This window comes from Suncus etruscus, chromosome 4 (assembly GCF_024139225.1).
Source record: "Suncus etruscus isolate mSunEtr1 chromosome 4, mSunEtr1.pri.cur, whole genome shotgun sequence".
In the NCBI taxonomy this organism is placed as follows: Eukaryota; Metazoa; Chordata; class Mammalia; order Eulipotyphla; family Soricidae; genus Suncus; species Suncus etruscus.
In genome coordinates, this window is record NC_064851.1 from 19768060 (window position 1) to 19787859 (window position 19800).

General features: G+C 49.2%; 1 protein-coding gene across 1 annotated transcript in view; it reads right to left on the bottom strand.

Annotated features, from left to right (window-relative positions):
• The window catches only part of IGSF21 (immunoglobin superfamily member 21), a 256770-nt gene that overhangs the window by 83920 nt on the left and 153050 nt on the right, over positions 1–19800 (bottom strand). Inside the window, exon 3 of the mRNA XM_049772040.1 lies at positions 7659–7780. Within this exon, the coding sequence (XP_049627997.1) occupies positions 7659–7780 (122 nt within the window). The remainder of the gene's footprint in view (positions 1–7658; positions 7781–19800) is intronic.

Here is a 19800-nt window from a genome sequence, read left to right on the forward strand (position 1 = left end):
TGTGCAGTGCAGAGCTTTCCAAAGCTTGCTGGCTGCCAACATGTTTACCTGTAAGCTTTTTTCAAAGACATTATCTAGCCCTGCTCCAATATACTAGAATTCAACAGCTTCCTGGAAAGGCCAAGGAACTAGTAGTTTACAGCAACATCCAGCTGTGGTGTGGTCATGGGGTTGGGGGGCTGTTTCCTTGTTGATGTGGCCTGCAGTGACTCAAAGCAGGAGCTCAGATGAAAATTCCCCTAGTGGCTGGCAGCAGAGCTGCAGCCCTTGCTTCTCAAATCTTGTCATGGCTCTAGGGTGGGGTGGCGGGTGGCCTTCCACTTGGGGTTAAAATAAAAGGTTTGGGGTGTTCGTTTCTGATGCTAACAAGCAGAATATATTCTGAGTAAAGTGTGGGAAAGGGCTCAGGGTTCTGACAATGTCCTTGGCTCTCTGGCATTCCTGGATGAGCTAGGATGGGAGAAAGGAAAAGGGATTTAGAGTGAATTTAGGGCCCATATAACTTGAGAATCCAATGTTCCTGAGACAGGCTCTACATTCTCCCTGATACCAACGCAAGTCCTGCCACGGAGAAGTCTTCCACATGTGCCTGTTGAAGGGTCGGACAAATGAACAAATAAGTGATCATTTCATGCACAAATAGAACATGTTGCGGGTATTTGGGAGCAAATGTGGTGGGACAAAGAGAGAGCGGGAGAGAGGGAGAGAGAGAGAGAGAGAGAGAGAGAGAGAGAGAGAGAGAGAGAGAGAGAGAGAGAGAGAGAGAGAGAGAAAGAGAGAGAGAGAGAAAGAGAGAGAGAGAGAAAGAGAGAGAGAGAAGGGAGCTAATGGAATTCAGAACAGCAAGAGAAGTGAAGAAGGAGTTGACCTGCACATAAATAAATGAAATGGCAGAGCTAGGATAAGGTTCGTGTGTGTGTGTGTGTGTGTGTGTGTGTGTGTGTGTGTGTGTGTGTGAGTTCTACCTCCAACAACATCTCACTGCCACCAAGTCCCTCCCCTCCATGCTGCAATTAAGTGTAACCTCCCCACCCTCCCATTGTACACCAACCCTACCAGTGTGATCCCTGGTTTTTGCAAAACGGAGGGGAAGGGCAGGAGAATAATCTGAATGAAACTGCAGAAAACACAACAGATAAACTTTAGAAAGAGGACCAACCCTCTCTCCACTGGGAAACAGCTATTAATGCATCTGTTTAAGAACCAAAGGATGGGTGACAGTACAGCCTTACTTCCCACACAGCTGGCTCAGATGCAATCCCCATATCTCATAGAGTACTCGGAGGTTTCCCAGGAATAATCCCTGAACACAGAGCCAGAAAGAAGCCTTGAGCACCTGATGTGGCTTAAAAAACCAAACATAAATAAAAATTAGCATCATTTCTTCATAAAAATAGACTCCAGGGGGGTGGAGAGAGCATGGAGGTAGGGCATTTGCCTTGCATGCAGAAGGTCGGTGGTTTGAATCCTGGCATCTCATATGGTCCCCCGAGCCTACCAGGAGTGATTTCTGAGTGTAGAGTCAGGAGTAATCCCTGAGCGCTGCTGGGTATGACCCCGCATAAAAACAAAACAAAACAAAAAATAGACTCCAAGAACTGCTGTCTGCCCACAGGGGGGCTGGTTTGTTTTGGTTTCAGTTGTGTCCACCTCCAGACCCTTGCCTACACAGTACCCTTTGCTCAGCAAGAAACTGCTCTGGGGTCCTCTTTGTCTAAAAAAATCTGTGCACGCCCCTGGGGCACTTCAAAAGTCCCCTTCTCCCTGACTTCCCTGTGTCTCCCTCTGATTCAGCCCGGCTTTATATCCAGAGCCTTCCAATGACAGCTATCACTTTATTACTTGAATTGTTAGCTATTTATCTCCATGTTTTATCTCCCTTTTCTTTCCTTTCATTCTACAAATATTTATTGTTCTGTTCTAAATGCCAAGTAGGTTGTGGGGCTGCTGAGATGAAAAAGAAAAGCAATGGAGCCTTGGAGAAGCTTCGGGGCTAGCGGTGGGGGTAGCAAGGGGGGGGGGGAGATCAGACTTGAACTCCTAGGCGTCAGGAGCGATGGGATGTGGCCCCTTTGGGGCACTGTGCTCCCCGCTTTGTGCCTTGAACTCAGCAAATGCTCCATCAGCGCTGTGGGGTGCGGGAACCGATGCGTCTCAAGGTAATAAAGGAAGTGGCATTTCTTCCCTGGCCCTTCATCCGCCAGCTCTTTATTCATTGTCGAGATTTCTCCCCCCGGCTCCCTCCTCCTGATTAATAGGAATTAGGAAGATGTAGCTGTGTCCATGTTCTCCTCCAGGTCCCCAGGCGACACCCCACCCACCCAGCTGTCCTCAATTAGGTGTTTTTTTGGAGGGGGGGGGATACAGACTCTAGGAGCTTGGGAATTAGACTGTCCTGCCACAACAGAGAAAGCTGGTTCCGAGGGTATCTACTCCTGCCTGTGCTCCCAAGTCCACCTCCAGGACAGGAGTGGGGCCAAGAGCTCTCTCCCAACCCCTGGGGTGTCTCTTAAGGTAAGAGAAGCTTTATATTCCTTCCAGGTGCCTCTCCCCTGCCATTAGGCAACCAGAAGGAGCTTTGCAAAGCCCTCTCACAGTAGCCACAGCTTTCTGTGGCCTCCAGGGTGCTGCATGCCACTGCTGGTTTGCCTACAGATTCCTGGATTCAGCCCATGTGCTGTTGCTCTGGTAGTGCCTAGATCAAACTGAGCTCTGTCACCTCAGGCCCTTTGCACCTGCTCTGCCTGCTGCCTGGAATGCCCCCTCTGTCCTCTAGACCTTATTTGCTGAACTTTTTGTTTATTATAGAGAATATCAGCAGGGCTGCGTTGAGGTGGTGGCCCAGGGTCATTTGCTGCAGAGCTTTTGGTTTTGCTTGGGTTGATGGTGCTCAAGAACCCCTGGGAACATACCCAGCAGTGCTGGCATTCTGGATAGACAGAGTTGGAGATCAAATCTCTGGGCCCTGAGGATACTGGACCTGTTGCTCCACCACTGAGCATGGCTCTGGCCCTGCTGGGCTTCTGTTTATCCTTTAAATCTCTGCTTAGATATTATCTCCCAAGGGAATTCCCCAGGCACTCTCATTCTCCGCATCCCTCTCCATCCATTTCTTCCATCATTCACAAACCACATCATATACTGTACATTTCCACCTTCAGTTCACTCATTTATTCTTTTTTTTGTGGACCCAGGGGTTGAACTCAGAGCCTCATACATACAAGGCAAATGTCCCATCTCCTGTGTGTGTAGCAGAAATTCGGGAGATCTGACCCTTATGGACAATCAGGACTTATTTCCTGGAGGAAGCGACATGTCAGTTGAACCTCAGCCAACAGAGATGGACCAGAGATGGAAAAACATGAAACGCCTGAAATATAAACATGCCCTACTCCCATAAAGTTAGTGTCTGTGAGTCCTAAATAGTACTTCTCAGAGGATCCTGACTAGATGGGACAGCAGAAGGTTTCTGGAAAATGAAGGCACAGACTTGGGGCAGGGGCAGATGAAGTTCCTTAAGACTCATCCCTACCTCTAGAGGGCAGCTACATTCTACAGAGAATCAGCAGGATTTTGCCCTGGGCATGAGCAGGGGACTGAGCAGGCATGAGAGGGGAAGCATGGGATGAACAGGTAGGCAGAGCTGCCCCCACATCTTGCTCCTCACAGGGAAGAGGTTCAGCCACACCAGACTTTGAAGCATCACCCAAAAAGTGGAAAGAAATGAAGAACTGAGGGTGGGTGTAGGTGGAGCAGCCACACAGGCACAGCTGTGGATGGCTGGGGAACATGGTCTCGATAAGGGACATATATATATATAAAATATATATATAATCTGCTGTCTCGATCCAGAACAAAGAGCAGAGTGCGAATCTTCCATCAGACTGAGAGAGGACTGGAGGTGAGGTGCAGAAAAGGGTGCATGCTATTCCATCCTTTTGTCTTATGGAAGATGCATTTAATTTTATTCTTACTTCCTCTTCCACAGAATGCAAAGCTCATTCTTGTTCCTCTGCTAGACAGCCCCCCACCCACACCCCAATCACTTTGCACCTCCTCAGGCTCCTGCAAGGTGCTCAATGACATCCCTGAAGTGATTGCCAAACCCAAGCTAGAATTCTGGATTCTGAGGCTCAAGACTAAAAAGACCTTTGAAAGATTCTGGCACTGGATGGGTGGAACAATGAGGCGCACAGGGTTATCAAGGATATGGAGTGAGTAGATCGCATCTGCCATCAGTTTCCCCCACCTTTGGGGACGCTTGGGTAGACGTCTCATCACCCCACCTGAGTTCTCTCCCTCGGGGAACCCCGCCACCAGCACGAAAAGCACTGGAAGTCCTTGGAAATTGCTCTTGGCCCCTTCTGGCTAATCTCAGCCTCATTCTCTCCCAGTCTCCCAGCTGAAGGGAAGGCTCTCAGACAGCTGTGGAGCTGGGGACCCTCTCTACTTGAGATGCATTAATTTGTAAATATCTTCATTTATATGTAAATGCATGCCTGCCGCCTGCCCTAATGGGGCACAGGACTGGCCAGGGGAAGAGGTGGCATGAGGGAACCCTCCTCCGGCACTGGAGGGTTTCCCCGCACCTGACCCGATCCCTAAGACCCCCAGAGGGGCTGCCTCTTTCTTCCTGTCCTCTGTAGTCTCACCTTCTCACCTGTCCCCTATTGCTCTCTGTTTGGGGGAGTCACTCTGACTGGGGCAGGCTCACGGAGGAGAAGGGCTCACCAGCCAATAGATGGTGCTGCTGTGTGACCTTGGCAAGTCTATCCATCTCTGAGCCTGGTGTCCTCCGTAAAAAGGAGGTAACAGCAACAGTGTGGGGTGCTTGTGGTGATGGCTGGTATCTGAGCCGGCTCAAATCCTTTCTTTAGCAGGGCTTTTAGGCCAGGTCTGGAGGAACTTGGGTCTTGTGTATAAAACAGAGCTAAGGAAAATAGCCACACTGGAAAATAACATTTACCAGGTTTTCAGTGGCAATCAAGGGAGAAAAAGTGGAGGTTTGATGAGGTTTGGAAAAGGCCAGTTTCTTGGCGTCTCATTTTATGCTGCTGAAAGGAGGGCTTGTTGGGTGATGGCAGCAAACATGCTGCACCCAGACACTGTGCTTTCTGGAATGTTCTTTCTGGAATTCACTTGTAGAGACATTTCAGGTCGCACTACTGTACTCATCTCTTTCTCTCTCTCCCCTTTTCTCCATTCCTCCCTCCTTTCCTCCCTCTTTCTTCTCTCTCTCCCTTTCTCTCTCTCCCTTTTCTCCCTTCCTCCCTCCCTTTTTCTTCTCTCTCCCTCCCTTCCTCTCTCTCCTCTCCTTCCCCCTCTCTTACTCCTCTCTCTTACTACTCTCTCTGTCTCTCTTTCTCTTTCTGTTTCCACCCCCCCCTCACACTCCCTGAAGAAAGAAAGGCAAAAGCTGGCTTTGCATCCAACCTGTGAGCCACTGACGCAATTGCAATGGTGAATTCCAAAGCTCATGAAATCCCACAATCACACTAAACCCCTGGTCCTAAGGCTATGTAGAGGGGGGAAGGAACCAGTAGAGACATGATGCCTTTGGCCTAGTTCATCTGGTGAAAATAATTAGGTGGGATCTGAATACAGGTCCATGATGCCAAGACAGAACTCTGGGTGCTCAGATGTGCCCAGAGATGAGGGTTCTGATGTTCTGGAGTGTTTGGATTTCATGGCTAGAAATCAGAGCCAAGGTTTTTTTTTTTCCCCAGAAGAGCCTGGACTAGGATTTGGGGGTTTCTCTGCCATCATGGTAACTGGGATCCAATATGATGAATAAGGTAGGTTTCTGGGAGACTGTATGTTCACTACCTGAAAAATTATCTGTGATCCCCAGGACAGTTATTTTCTTCTCCAAAATGAATTTTTACCTCCTCTTTCATCTTGATTGCAACTGAATTGCTTTAGTTTTCATCTTTTAAGGCACCCCAGTCTTTCTAGGGCACAGGAGGAATCATCAACAGGAACAAAAGCATCTAGGGACCCCCTTCTAGTAGATTCTCACCAGATTCCTACTCACTGTAAGGTTGCTGGGTCCGAGCTGCAGAGAGGAGGGGGCCTGGATATGTTTTGGGGGGGCACACATTCCTGCCCTTCAGAAAGTGGCACCTGTTGCCTTACCTCAATGGAAAAGGCTGTACTTGGTGACTCCCACCTGCCCTAGTTTCTCATTGTACCCAATAGGAAACTCAGGCTGAGGGAAGGCACTGAGGGTGACTCGGGAGGACTAGATCATGCATTCCAAGATTTCAGGGAGAACAAGCGCCCCACTCCATCTTGGGGCCCTCAGTCACATGAAGTCCGTGAGAAAGGAGAGAGAGAAGGCACGGTCCTAGAGACAGACTGCACCTGCTACAGCATCTCATCTCACCCTATGCTTTAAGGTGGACCAGGCTGCTGCCTGGGAACAGGACAAACAAATTGTCTGGTTGGGCAGCATGAGATAGCAAGCACACCTGTGCATGTGTATACACCTGTGTGTATATGTATGTATACATTGCCTGTGCACTCACTGCACTGGAAATGCTCCTCGCCAAAGAACCAAGATACTCGATTTCTGGGAAGATGCTGCCAGAATCACAATCACGCCACTTTGGGTGGCAGTCTTGCTGGGGTAATGGGCATCTAAGGAGATCTCCTCAGAGGACCTGTTTGAGTGCAGCTCTGAAGGATGGTGAGGAGTTTCTCTGGTGAACAAAGGGAGATGCCATGGGGCACATAGCTCCATGAGACAGATAATAAAACAAGACTAAGGGAGCACATGGTAGGACTGTATAGGCTCATGGACACCTCAAACTTAGGGCACAGCAGGATCTGAACTGGGGTCTGCTTCTTTGAATTTCACTAGGACCCAGAAGTGACTCAAGTGATAAAGCTCATGTGTGAAGTCCTGGTTTCTCTCCCCAGCACCATGCACAGGGCTTGCCAAGCACCTCCATGAGAGCCCCTTCTTAATAAAGCAGAATCCAGGGGCCAGAACGATAGTGCAGTGGTAGGGAGTTTGCCTTGCACGAGGCTGACCCAGGATAGACTGCAGTTTGATCCCTGGCATCCCATATGGTCCCCTGAGTCAGGTGCGGTTTCTGAGTGCAGAGCAAGGAGTTACCCTTCAGTGTCTCTGAGTGTGGCCCCAAAAAACAAACAAAAAGGCAGAATCCAGAGTCTTCTCAAAAAGAGAAGGAAACATGGCAATTTTCCATCCCTGGTATTCTCCCTTTCCTCACGGCTACGGCTCCAACGTGGGCTCCTATTGTTAGAATTAGTTTTTTAAGATCCAGGTCCCTCTGGAGCCCCTTGGGGAATGGTTGAGCATTGCTCCTATCTCTGAGACTGGTAGATCCAGTCCACATCCACACTTTCCCTCCTGACTGTGTGACCTTAGGCACATTACTCACCCTCTCTGGGTCTGGAAAACTCACTAGGACCATTGAAGGAGCTGGCTGGGTTGGCTAGACCTGAGGGCAGATGGCAGAACTGTGACCAGACCTGCTTCTGTCTCCAAAAGGTGCCCTCCTAAAAGGCGCCCCTAGGGGACAGAATCCATTTCCATCTCTGCCCTCTGGTTCAAGACAGCCTTCCAGGAGCACAGTGGGGTGCAGGTGAAGGCTGAAGACATGCACCCTGCGTGGGGCCCCGAGCCTCACCTCACAGTAGACTGGTACACCAGGTCCTCACGCTTGCGATAGTTCTCCATGTGTGAGTAGTTGGTGGAGAACATGGCATCGAATGTGAAAATCTTCTGCTTGATAGTGCCACCGTCTGTCACCTGCAGCAGAGTAGAGAGCCTGCGTGAGTTCCCAGCCCGACCTGTTGCTCCTTCCTTCCAATGGACTGGAATCCCATTGCCCCCATTGCATCATAGCATCAGGAGATGTCTAGCTTCCATGAAGATGTCCTTGCTGAGCTCTGCACTGCAGTGACTCCCAAGGACCTCTGCCTAGGTGGGCACCTCTCTCTGGCTCCTTTCCATGTACCAGGAGGTCTCGCATCTGTGGTCCCACTGCTCAGCCTTCCAGAACTGACAAGCAGAACAGAGTTCCTGCATCTCACAGAAAGGAAGTGATGAGGGAGCAAGATGGACAGAGGTAGAAAATGGGAGAGCTTGAGGCCAGGAGCTGACACGATTGCAAAGACCTTATGGGGAGAGACTGCATACTTTCTCAGATCTCCTGCAAAGTCCTAAGTTCTGGAATGGCAGGGAAGCCACGAAGGAAGACAGCTTTCCACCTGGGTATAGGGTAGTCAGAGAGGGCTTCCTGGGGAAGCAACATCTAACTTGTCTTCTGTGGTAGCAATAGGAATTATCCAGGCAAAAAGGTGGGAAGGCATTAGGGCCGAGATGAGAGCAGGAGCAAAGGTCCTGGGGTAGAAAGAGCAAAGTGACCTCAGTGAAAGGGACTGTGATGAGTGTCCGCAGTAGAAAGGAAGGAGATGAGACAGTACAGCTGATCAAGAAACAGTCACTTTGAGCCTGAAAGATAGGCAGAGAAATTCAACTCCCCAAAGGCAAGGTGGCTGGGGCTATGCTGGGTTTCTGCATGCAAGCTCTCTCTTCTTAAGGGGAGGATGCCCCAATAGAAGGGACAGGCTCCTAGGAAGTCATGGGGACCCTGGTTCTCCAAAAAAAAAAAAAAAAAAAAAAGGCAGCCCAGAGAAGGCAGGGGTGCTCAGGAAAAGACAATAATGTCAAATCTAGAAGACAAAGGCTGCCCAGGTGCCCAGCTGTTCACAGCTGAGGAAATGCCAGACCCAAGCGTCCAGCGCTCCCAGCTGCAGCCCTCCCCGACAGCCACCCACATCTGGGCTGCCTCCCGCTAATGAAAGTGTTACTCCACAAAGCAGCAAGGTATGTGTTGTCACTGTTTCAATTATTTATCTGTTTACTCGGCTGCAGTTTTCCGCTTGTCTCAGCAACTCTATTATAGACTGGGAGCTTGCAGCCTCTCGCCACTCAGCTGGGCTCCGCGCTAACAGCCTGCGACGGGGAGGCCTCATGCCTGGGCCTGGAGAAGTGGAATTAACTCCCTGTGGCTCTGTGTGGCACAGGCAGGGGAGAGGGGGCTGGGAGGGAGGGGGCCAGGGACTGGGTTTCTCTCCGAAGGGCTGCAGGGGTGGGGTGCTCCCCCACATCCCGGGGCACTGCTGGCAGAATTGAAACTCAGGGCTTGAATGGGGGCTTAGGTGCACCTGGGTTTCTCTGGGCACATCTGGACCCAAGCTGACTTGTATCACATCTGTATGGCCTGGCCTAAGGGACTGGTTTGAAGGCTACAACGTTTGCATATTGAGCACTGGCTGTCTGGCAGGCACTGAGGGCATCTAAGGGGTGCCCATCCCAGACTTCTGGCTTTATAGAGAGGAAAGAGATGGGGTCTAGGGGATGACTCCATGGCTAAAGCACTCGTCATATAAGTTTAAAGTCCAGGACTGGGTACCTGGACTCCCACACACGTGCTCCCCCCCACATGGCCAGCACGATCCAAGGAATTTGGTACCTGGTGCCCCCCCCTCCCCACCCACCCCAGTGCTACCACAAACACTGTAATCTCTAGGGCCCAGCCAGGTGAGAGCACTACAAACCAGGTGTGAGCCTGCACTGAGTGTGAACCCCAGCACACACTTGTGAGAGCTCCATCCGGGCCTTTAGCAAATGCCACCACCAGAATGTACAGAAGAACCACAGCTGCTTGCAGACAGCACACACCAGCATCCTAACTGAGTAAGGGCAGCCCAGCTCCACCCCAGCCACAGCAACAAAGGTCGGGGAATCAACAGGTTAGAACCATTAGGCCCAAGAGATATAGCACCAGTGGTGAGACTTCCAATAAGCTTGCTTTTCTTTCCCTGGGGGATCTGCCTGAGTCCAGAGCTCACACAGGCACTCTGACCCTCTCTGTGGCTGCATGCAAAGGATGTGTGTGTGTGAGTGTGTGCATATGTGTATATATGCATATGTGTGTGTGTAAACAGCTGGGTGGGAGGGAAAACATTGCATCCTCAGGCTCTCATGTCTCTCTCTGCAGCACGTGCTGGGCCAGCTGCCCCACATGCACAGGAGAAGCAGAGTGGAGGAAGGAGGAAGGGGTAGGAAATGCTTCAAAAGAGTTGGGGTCCTCAAAGAGGATGGGAGTGAGTGCATATATATATGTATGTATATATATGTATATATATGTATATCCACCCCTGGGATATAATAGAGATATATAGGATATATATATATATATATAGGATATCTATATCTATATCTTGGGCAGTTGGGATGATGGACCACATTGGCATTTAGCTGGCAGATGCTAGAGGTGTGGGATCCTTGCTGTGAGACATTGGGATAACCTCCAAAACCATCTATCCCGTCATGCCTATAGATCCAAAACTGGGGAGTCCACTTGAAGTGTTCCAGAAAGGAAGCAAGTCAACCACAATCTCCCCACTTTGTAGATGGGAAAAGTGAGGCTTGGAGAGGCAGTTGGGTTCCACTCAGGTCCCATCACAGGCACTTGGCCAATCTCTGGCTGCAACATCAGAGTTCCCACCTCCCCTTTGTCCCACATACCCTCATTTGCCTCCTAGCTCCTTCCTAGCAAGAGGCTTCGGGAATTGCCTTCTGAGACCTTGCAGCGAGGGCCCTACCGCAGTTTGTTTCACAGCTGCGCCTCCCTTCAGGTGCAGCCTTTTTATCTCCCCCTAAAATGCGGCAGCCCTTATCATCCCATCTCAAATTTCACTCCATTTTTTTTATTATACAAAGGAGGAAAAAAATCTGTCGGTAAAACTGTCTTCTCAAATTTATTCGCTGGGACTGAGGGTTTTATTACTAGGAAAATACACCCGCACCCCACACAGGCGCACACGCCCAGAGAAAGCTCTGAAGAAGGATTATCGGAGCCATAAATCGCTGCCAGGCCCAGGGATGGGGGTGCGGAGGAGTTCAAGGACGCACCTCGTTTCCCTTTGGTTTTATTTACCTCTGTTTCTCCCAGGCCTGCCGCTGGGGCCTTCCCTCGGAGGGTAAAGAACAAGTCACGCTTAACCCACCTCCTCTCTCATGGTTGATTGCAGACCAGTGTTTATCTATGTTCCAGTTAAGATACCAGGGCCCCAAACTCTCTGGGCGCTGACATTTCTCTACCTGGGGAGGCATAGGAAATGCATCTTCTGGGAATTCCCTGGCAGGTCACAGGTCTGTGGGTATTTGCAAGAAGCTATTTGCAAAGGGATGACCCAGTAGTTGCAGTTGCTGAGAGGCCCCAAGATAGTGGGCAGTGGGTGTATGTAGGGAGGCTAGGGTGTGGGTCAGCAGGTCAGTCCTTTAGTTCTAGAAACTTTCTCCCAGGCCTAAGACATGCAGCATAGCTCCCACCCCTACCTCCTGGAAGGACTGAAGTGGATTCAGACTATGGTCCAGTAGACTTCAGACAATGGTTGCTTATAGCCACCAGGATCTTCGTCACAGTCTCCTGAGCCCCCTGTGAGCTGACAGACCAATATCAGGAAGCCCATAGCTAAGTGTTACCTAAAGCCCATGAATCCTTTTTCATGGGAGGGGTGGTCTGGGAAGGTTCCCTGAAGGAAGTGAGTTCTGATGGGGTGCCAGACCACATCTGCCTGCCTATGGGAGGGAGGATTTGAGGCAAGAAGCAAGACTGGTATGGTTTCCTCTACCCCCAGCTTTGTTCTTGATTTCTTTTTCTTTTTCTTTTTTTCTTTTTGTTGGTTTTTGGGCCACAGCTGGTGACGCTCAGGGGTTACTCTTGGCTATATGCTCAGAAATCACTCCTGGCTTGGGGGAACATATGGGAGGGCAGATTGAACCACGATCGGTCCTGGGTCAGCCGCACGCAAGGCAAATGTCCTATCACTGCGCCTCTGCTCCCGCTCCTTGATTTCTGTTTCTTAATTTTGTCCCTTGAGCAAGTGGCTTTGTCTCTCCTGGTCTCAGCTTCTCATCTGTGAAATGGAGATAAGACAAACATACCCTCTGCAAGGATGAACCAAGAGGAGGCTGACAACAATGTGCATGTAGTCAGTGTCTGGCAGAGACAGCGTGTTTATGCAAGCTGACATAATGCAGTGTCTCCCCTTTTACTGGGATCTTCCCCCAACCCAGGTCAGGGCTGGGGGATCACTGTTACTGAGAAGCCAGAGGAGATGAAACATTAGTAAATGAAAGAATGGGGCCTGGATCTTGTGAGGGAGTGGGCCTAAAGAGCCAGAAGACAGTCTAGGTAAACAAGAATTAGGGAGTGGGGACAGGATGTGGGCTCAGGCGGTGTGGTCCTAGAACTACCAGCCACCATCAGTCATTGCATTAGTCCAGAAAGGAAGTTCAGGGCATGTGGGGCAAGTTAAGTGCCTGCAGGCACAGATGGGTCTCAGGACTCCCAAACTCTGTGTGCACAGAGAGGATGGAACCATCAGGGCAAGGTGGCAGGGTAGCCAAGAAGAGTGAGACAAAGTACTGTTAGGGATGTGTGGGTTTCCCGTTCCAGACCAATGCATGTTGTGTGTTCATCCTCTCAACAGCTTTGAGTTATTCCTAGTGTGAGCTCTTGAAGAGCACCAGGCATGCTCGCTCTTTCTTTTTCTTTCTTTCTTTCTTTCTTTCTTTCTTTCTTTCTTTCTTTCTTTCTTTCTTTCTTTCTTTCTTTCTTTCTTTCTTTCTTTCTTTCTTTCTTTCTTTCTTTCTTTCTTTCTTTCTTTCTTTCTTTCTTTCTTTCTTTCTTTCTTTCTTTCTTTCTTTCTTTTTCTTTCTTTCTTTCTTTCTTTCTTTCTTTCTTTCTTTCTTTCTTTCTTTCTTTCTTTCTTTCTTTCTTTCTTTCTTTCTTCCTTCCTTCCTTCCTTCCTTCCTTTCTTTCTCCCTTCTTTCTTTCTTTCTTTCTTTCTTTCTTTCTTTCTTTCTTTCTTTCTTTCTTTCTTTCTTTCTTTCTTTCTTTCTTTCTTTCTTTCTTTCTTTCTTTCCTTCCTTCCTTCCTTCCTTCCTTCTTTCCTTTCTTTCTTTCTTTCTTTCTTTCTTTCTTTCTTTCTTTCTTTCTTTCTTTCTTTCTTTCTTTCTTTCTTTCTTTCTTTCTTTTTCTTTTCTTTCTTTCTTACTTCCTTTCTTTCTTCCTCTTTTTCTTTCTTTTTTTCTCTTCTTTCTTTCTTTCTTTCTTTCTTTCTTTTATTTTTTCTTTCTTTCTTTCTCCCTCTCTCCCTCCCTCCCTCCCTTCCTCCCTCCCTTCCTCCTTCCTTCCTTCCTTCCTTCCTTCCTTCCTTCCTTCCTTCCTTCCTTCCTTCCTTCCTTCCCTCCCTTTATTTCCTCTAGCCTTCTCTCTTTCCTACTTCCTTTTTAAAGATCTCAAAACAATACCCAGAAACCAGGGGGCCACTCCTGATGATATTTGATTAATCAGTTTGGCAAATCAGTGATAGAGCCTGAGGATGCAGTGCTGGTGCTGCTCAGGCCCTGTGGTGCCAAGAACCATCAGGGCCACTCTGGCAGTGCTTGGGAACTTCCAGGGCCACACCAGAGATATTCAGGAGACCAACTGATGTCAGGCATTGACATTCAGTTGCCGACATGCTAAACATGCACCCTACCCTCTGTTCTAGCTCCGTGACTCCTGAGGACAGGATCTCTATCTTTTCTGTTCACGTCTGAGCTTAAGAGTTTGGCACACAGTACTCATTCAACAAGTGTTTGTTGACTGAATGAGAGAATCTGCTCAGTCCTACTCAGGTCCTTCATAATTCACAGGGGATTATGAAAAATCAGGAATGTATTTTTGGCTGCTTTGCTAACAGACTCACCCCAAGACAGCCGGTGTGCCCACCCCATCTTATTGGAACTTCCAGATGAGAACAGCCTGACCCATCAGGCAGGTGGTCTCTGACCATGATGCAATGATACTCCAAAAGGAGCCACAGGACCCAGATGTTGTTTCTCTGAGACCTCAGAATTCATGCCATCCTCTGCACTAGAGTTCTTACATGGGTCTACCACCCCCTTTCAGAAAAATAAAAAAATCACTCAACATCCCCCAGCCCCTGGAAGTCTTTAAGTGAACAGAGTGTACCCTTCCAATTGCACTGAAGTCTACCACTGTCCCCACTCTATTGTTCCAGCATGTTTTACACCTAAGAGGCTGGATGGTTCTTTGGAGGAAGAGCTGGTCTACAGAGCAGCACTCTCTTCCTGCAAAGTGCACCCCCAGGGCCACAGAGGAACCTGGCCCAGATCTATAGTGCCTAAGGGTTTGCACCTTCCTAGTCTCTGCTAGCTTGTTTGGATCTCAGGATTGATGTTTCCAAGATCAGTGTCTCCCCCTCCCCGCCACACACACAGCAGAGAGCTGCTGTATATTTGAACTCTGGGAGTCAGGCGCTATCACCCACAGCTTTTGCAGGCACAGAGAGACCAGGAAACTAACTGTGGGGGAGAAGCCACATGAGTCATGGTGACAATGCTGTGGCTTTAGTGTGGCTTTCTTGAAAAGGCTGTTGTGGGGGCACAAGGAGAGATTGGGTGGGTGAGAAGGAAGTCTCAGTCCCCAAAACCGAGACACTGGAGAGATGCGGGTCTGGAAGCAAAAGCCAAATGCAGAAAATAATCCACACAATGAAAGGGGGGTAAAAATGGGTTCAGAAACTCCAATACACAAGCCAGGAACTCCAACACACAAGCTTCTGCTCCTAAGAGGCAGATAGTTCAGTGGAGGAAGACCAGAGAATACTAGAGTGGGTTTCCTAAGACCTGGGCTTTTTATTAGCAAGAGCCAAATCACACCCTAGGATGGAGAACCTATGCTGAGGGCAGAATCCAGTAATCAACACCAGATCACACCCTCCCTAGGGTGGAAAGTGTATACTGAACAGGGTAGGACCCAGTTAACCCAACAGTTGGGAGTGTGCAGACATTTAGTGGAGCACACACAAGTGCTGGAGATCAGACAGCGTTGGTGCATGTGACACTCTTGACACTTTTAGCTTCAATTTTGCAGAGGTCTGTACCTGTCTCCTCATCTGCAAAATGGGAATGCAACAGATGCTCACAGAAAGGGCAGGAGTGTGAGATGCGGGCATTGCACACCCGAGTGTCTGTGTACCTCTCTGCTCATCCTGGCAGGAAAAAGAGCAAGCAATGCAGGGGTCTTACAAGGGACAAATAGGCACTATTTGCAAACAAGAGCTCATGTTATTGCCAGATGAAGTGCATTGTTCCTATCACCATTGCTTGGTTTTCCTTTCCTTTTTTTTTTTTTTTTTTTTGTTTCTTGGTCACACCCAATGGTGTTCAAGGGTTACTTCTGGAGGGCTCAGGATAGAGGTGAATCATATGGGATTGAGTCCAGCTTGGTCCATTGTAAGACAAGAAGCCCTAACAGCTATACTGTATCTCTGGAGACAATTGCCTGCTTTTTCTTAGATTGGATCTAGGGATTGGATTGGATTGTTGGGGTTGGGAGTTCAGACTCTAATGAAGGCAGTTGTCACAGAGGTACTCAAGAATGCGGGCTCCTTTCACCCCCACTTATTGCAGATTCTCAGCCAGGCTTTTCCCAAATGACCAGCTGTCTTGTGGTAGGAGTTCAGAAGAGATGTCCAGGGTGTTGAGTCCCAAAGGGTGATTCTGCATGACTTATCCTACTCTAAGCCTCAGTTTCCCTAAGTTCAAAGAAGTGATTTTTGGACAAAGTGGTCTGTTAATACCCATGATGATGACCTGGAGATCACAGCTACTTATTCTCTGATCTTGCCCATCGGGGCTCAGCAAGCTGCCTGCAGACACCCAGGCTGTAGGACCTATCCCAGCACCCCATCTGCCTTCTGCCCACAATTCCAGCTTCTAGCAGGCTGAGTCCATCCTCAGGGTGTGGTGAACAGACATATCCAGTCAGGTGCATGAGAGTCCACCTTCGACCAGGCCAAGGGGGATTTTGTTTGAAAAACAAATAAGTGTCCAACCCCAGCTGCCTGTAGGTGCCATCATCAAAAGACAGAGAAAGGGTGAGGGGAGAACTCACCTCCCCACCCCACTCCCCACCCTTCTTCTCTTTGTGTTCCACAAAACCAATTACAGGTTGGAAATAGCTGTAATAAACTTGATATCCCACTTATGGGCCAATCCCGCCGCGGCTGGAAAGTGTAATAGTGGCAGAGTGAGAGCTGCCGGTGTTTCCAGAGCTGTTTAAATTGCCTGCCTACATTATCCCAACTCCTCTCCAGCCGGGAAGGAATTTGCTCTCCTGGAAAGGGAGCAGCTGAGGTTGCTATGACTGGGCAGTCAGAGGCAGGGTTTGAAGGAGGGTTTTAATGAACTGATTAGACACGGAAGCGTGGCTGGGGCCTGGGCTCTGGAGTCAGGCAGACCGGGGTTCACATCCCAGCACAGGTGGGGCATACTCTGGGTCTGGGAAATAATTGGCAAGGTCTCTAGAGGGCTTTCAGGGGACCGTTCTTAAATAACATTCATGGCAGAAGTCGGCTGCAATGCAGGACACACTGCCCCTTCCTGGCTCTGGGCTCTCAACTGGACCTCTCTGAGCCCCTGTCCCATGAAGAAGAGTGGAAGTACCTCTGCCCAAGTTGTAAGAACTGCTAAAACTATGATCTTTAATTGACTTTCAGGGCTTCATGTGGGAATAAACAAGAGCTGTTCTAGAAACTTCTATCTTGTAACTGTCACTCAGGGGCCCCTGCTGCATCTCTCAACCCTATGTACCCAGCACCTCCAGGACAGGTACGGGGAGAAGCCATAAGCTACCCAATGAAACATGGGGACTCCATCCATGTCAGGGGCAGGTCTCCATCTCGTTCTTGGGAAATGCCTCTCACAAAACTCCCCTCAGACCCTGAAAAAGGGACGCTTCCCTTCATAAAGAAGGTGTGGGAGGTGCCATGTCCTACACCTTCCCTGAACTGAATGAAGCTCTCCCTGCTGTGGGAGGCAAGCTGAGGGTGTGGATGGAGACAGGGAGAAAGGCCATCTGTTCGCTTCACTGCAGCCATGGGCATTTTCCTGCTCCCCCAGGGGCCTGCAGGCCTAGAGATCTGAGATCTCATTTCCTGCAAGCCATGCCTGCAACTCCCAGAGCAGAGTCCTGGAGAAAATTGCAGACACAATTTGTACAAAAAGGAGCATCTTTCCTAGACATGCAAATACAATAGCCAGAGCCGGCCAGCCACATGTCTCACTGGTAAGCTGAGGAGCCGGAACTTCAACCTGGATCCTATGTCAAGGCCCAGAGAGGATGGATACAAATGAGTTGAGTTAAATGATGGGAGCAGGGTTAGGGGAGCAGAGAACCAGAGTAGAAGGGAACAGGCAGAGATACAGAACATGAGAAAACCTGCCGGGTAGGGGTCATAGGGGTAGGGCACAGAGTTTCAGCACCCCCACCTCCTCGGGTCTGTGTAAGTGAGGTGTGTGTGTGGGAGCACAGAGTTCCAGGCTTGTTTGTTGCCATGGTGACCCTGGACCACTCCTCCCCCGGGCCTCTCACCCACCTGTTCACCCTCAGTCCATGCTTATGCATCTGGACTGGGAGCTGGGCCAGAGAAAGAGAAGGGAAGCACCGCTGGAGCCAGGGGGAAGAAAAGAACCCTATTGCTGTGGACAATAGGAGGGGGCTTCCATCTCTTTAGGGGTTCAAATTCTATCCCTTTTGTGTCTCCCCATGAGTTTTTTTTTTTTCTGTCAGGGCTGGGCCCCTGAGGGTGTATGAGGAGCCAGTTTTGACAGAGACAGCTGGTGTCATAAATTGCCTTGTCTCATCTGGTTACTCTGCAATGGCAGACAGCAGCTCAGGGCTGAGAGCTGGTAAGAGAGGTAGGTGGGAGGGGACCTGATGACTGACTTTGTGGGGACTGGACACAATGGGTGCAACCGGTGTGAACACGAGGGAGTGGAACCCTGAAGCTGCGGTGCCGTGGGGATGTGGGTGTGCAATTGTGTTGGCCAGAGTACAGAGTGCATGGATGATGCCGTGAACTCAACACTGACGTTCAAGTGTGTGTGTGTGTGTGTGTGTGTGTGTGTGTGTGTGTGTGTGCGCGCGCGTGCGCAAAGCCAAACCTACACAAGGAGGCTAACAAGGTCAGTTCTGGGCATGTAGATGGAACGTGCAGTGTTAGGCTACACCTTATTTTACCCAAAAACAAAGATCATCTCTGGTTTCTTTTTATGTTTGTTTACAACTTGGTTTCACCCAAAACAAAAATGTCTTATACATGAACCTGGGCAGGACAGACTCAGGATAACCTGAGCTATCTGCCCTTACTATGTCCTTACTGCCTCACCTGGGGGTGGTCTCTGTACTCAATAAAAATGGCAGGCAGATGGCTTTCCAATACGAGGTAGAAGACTGTCAGACTACATGTGTTTTACTCTCAGCCTTGCTTGGATTATTTCATGCACGACCCTGATTCAGACTCATTTCCCTGGGGCTGGAGATATAGAGCATGGGGGTGATTTTACAGTGCGGATTTGTGGGTGTGTAAGAGACAGCATATGTGTATACTGTGTGTGAGAGAGTTTTCCAACTCATGGTGTGTGTACATGCAGGATGCTACACCCACAGCATCATTTGCTCTACAATTTGGATGCTCTCAGACTTGGAGGCTGGGGATCAACAGCTATGAAGCATTTACATGTGTCCATGTGTGCACACACACGCATGTCTTTGTATATGTGCACAGGGAGGGGTTGTTTCTGAAAGGGTCAGGCTCGGAGATAACTTCATGGCAACCCTCTTGCCATCTGTCACTCCTTTAGGTGCAAAGCCATAGCTGGGGTATACCTGCTGGAGTCCTCTAATTCTGCCCCGCACAGGATGTTCTGAGACCTGTCTCCATTCTTCTGCACACCCCTTTCCCAAACCAATGCTGCAGGAATGGGGAAATGGCCTTGCATAGAAGATGATCAGTCTAGGGAGAGTAGAGCTTCTCAGCTAGGCCGGAGCATGGGGTCTTGTGTGCATGGGCCCCGTTTTGCAGATACCAAACCAGGAAGGGAGGCAAGCTTTGAGTCTGCAGGCAGAAGGACTGAGAATTGGGCAATTAGGTTTTTGGCCTCAAGGATCTAGACCCAACAAAGCACAGTTCTCTTTTGAGAACTGTAGAGCTGTTGGCCAGGACACTCCACAGCTCCACCTCAGGGCCAGGCCTAGCATGTTCAGCTACCCACCACCTCTTTCCTAGCCATTCCCAGAATAAGATATGATGGCTCCAGGGTCATGTAGGTCACCCCCAAAGAGAGGGCTCCTTCCCGGTACAGCCCAAGCTCTCTGGGTTATGTTCTGGAAGGGGTGGAGCTGAATGGTGGAGGAGGAGGGCAGAAGAAGGAGGTGCTTTCTTGGCCACCTTCTTTCTCTCTTAAATGGCAGCTCTGCCTTGGGCTGCCATCCCCAGGTGACCTCAGCTTCCCAGTCATTCATTCAGCTGTCAATTCATCCATTCCTTCCTTCATTCTTCTATCACTCATCCAATCCCTCATTCCTTCATCATTTATCCACCCATTTCCTTCATCCATCCATTCCTCCTTTTATTCTTTTATCATTCATCCATACTTTCAATCATATCTTCTTTCATCCCTTTATAATGCATCCATTCCTCTATTCCTTTATCTTTTATTATTCAAATTTCCATTCATCCATTCCCTCCTTCTTTTATCATTCATCTATTCCTTCCTTATTCACACTTTCATCCATCCATTTCCACAGTCAACCCTTCCTTTATCCCTTTATCACTTAACCATTTATTCCTTCATCCATTCCTCTATCATTCATCTATTCCTTCCCCTTTCATCCCCTC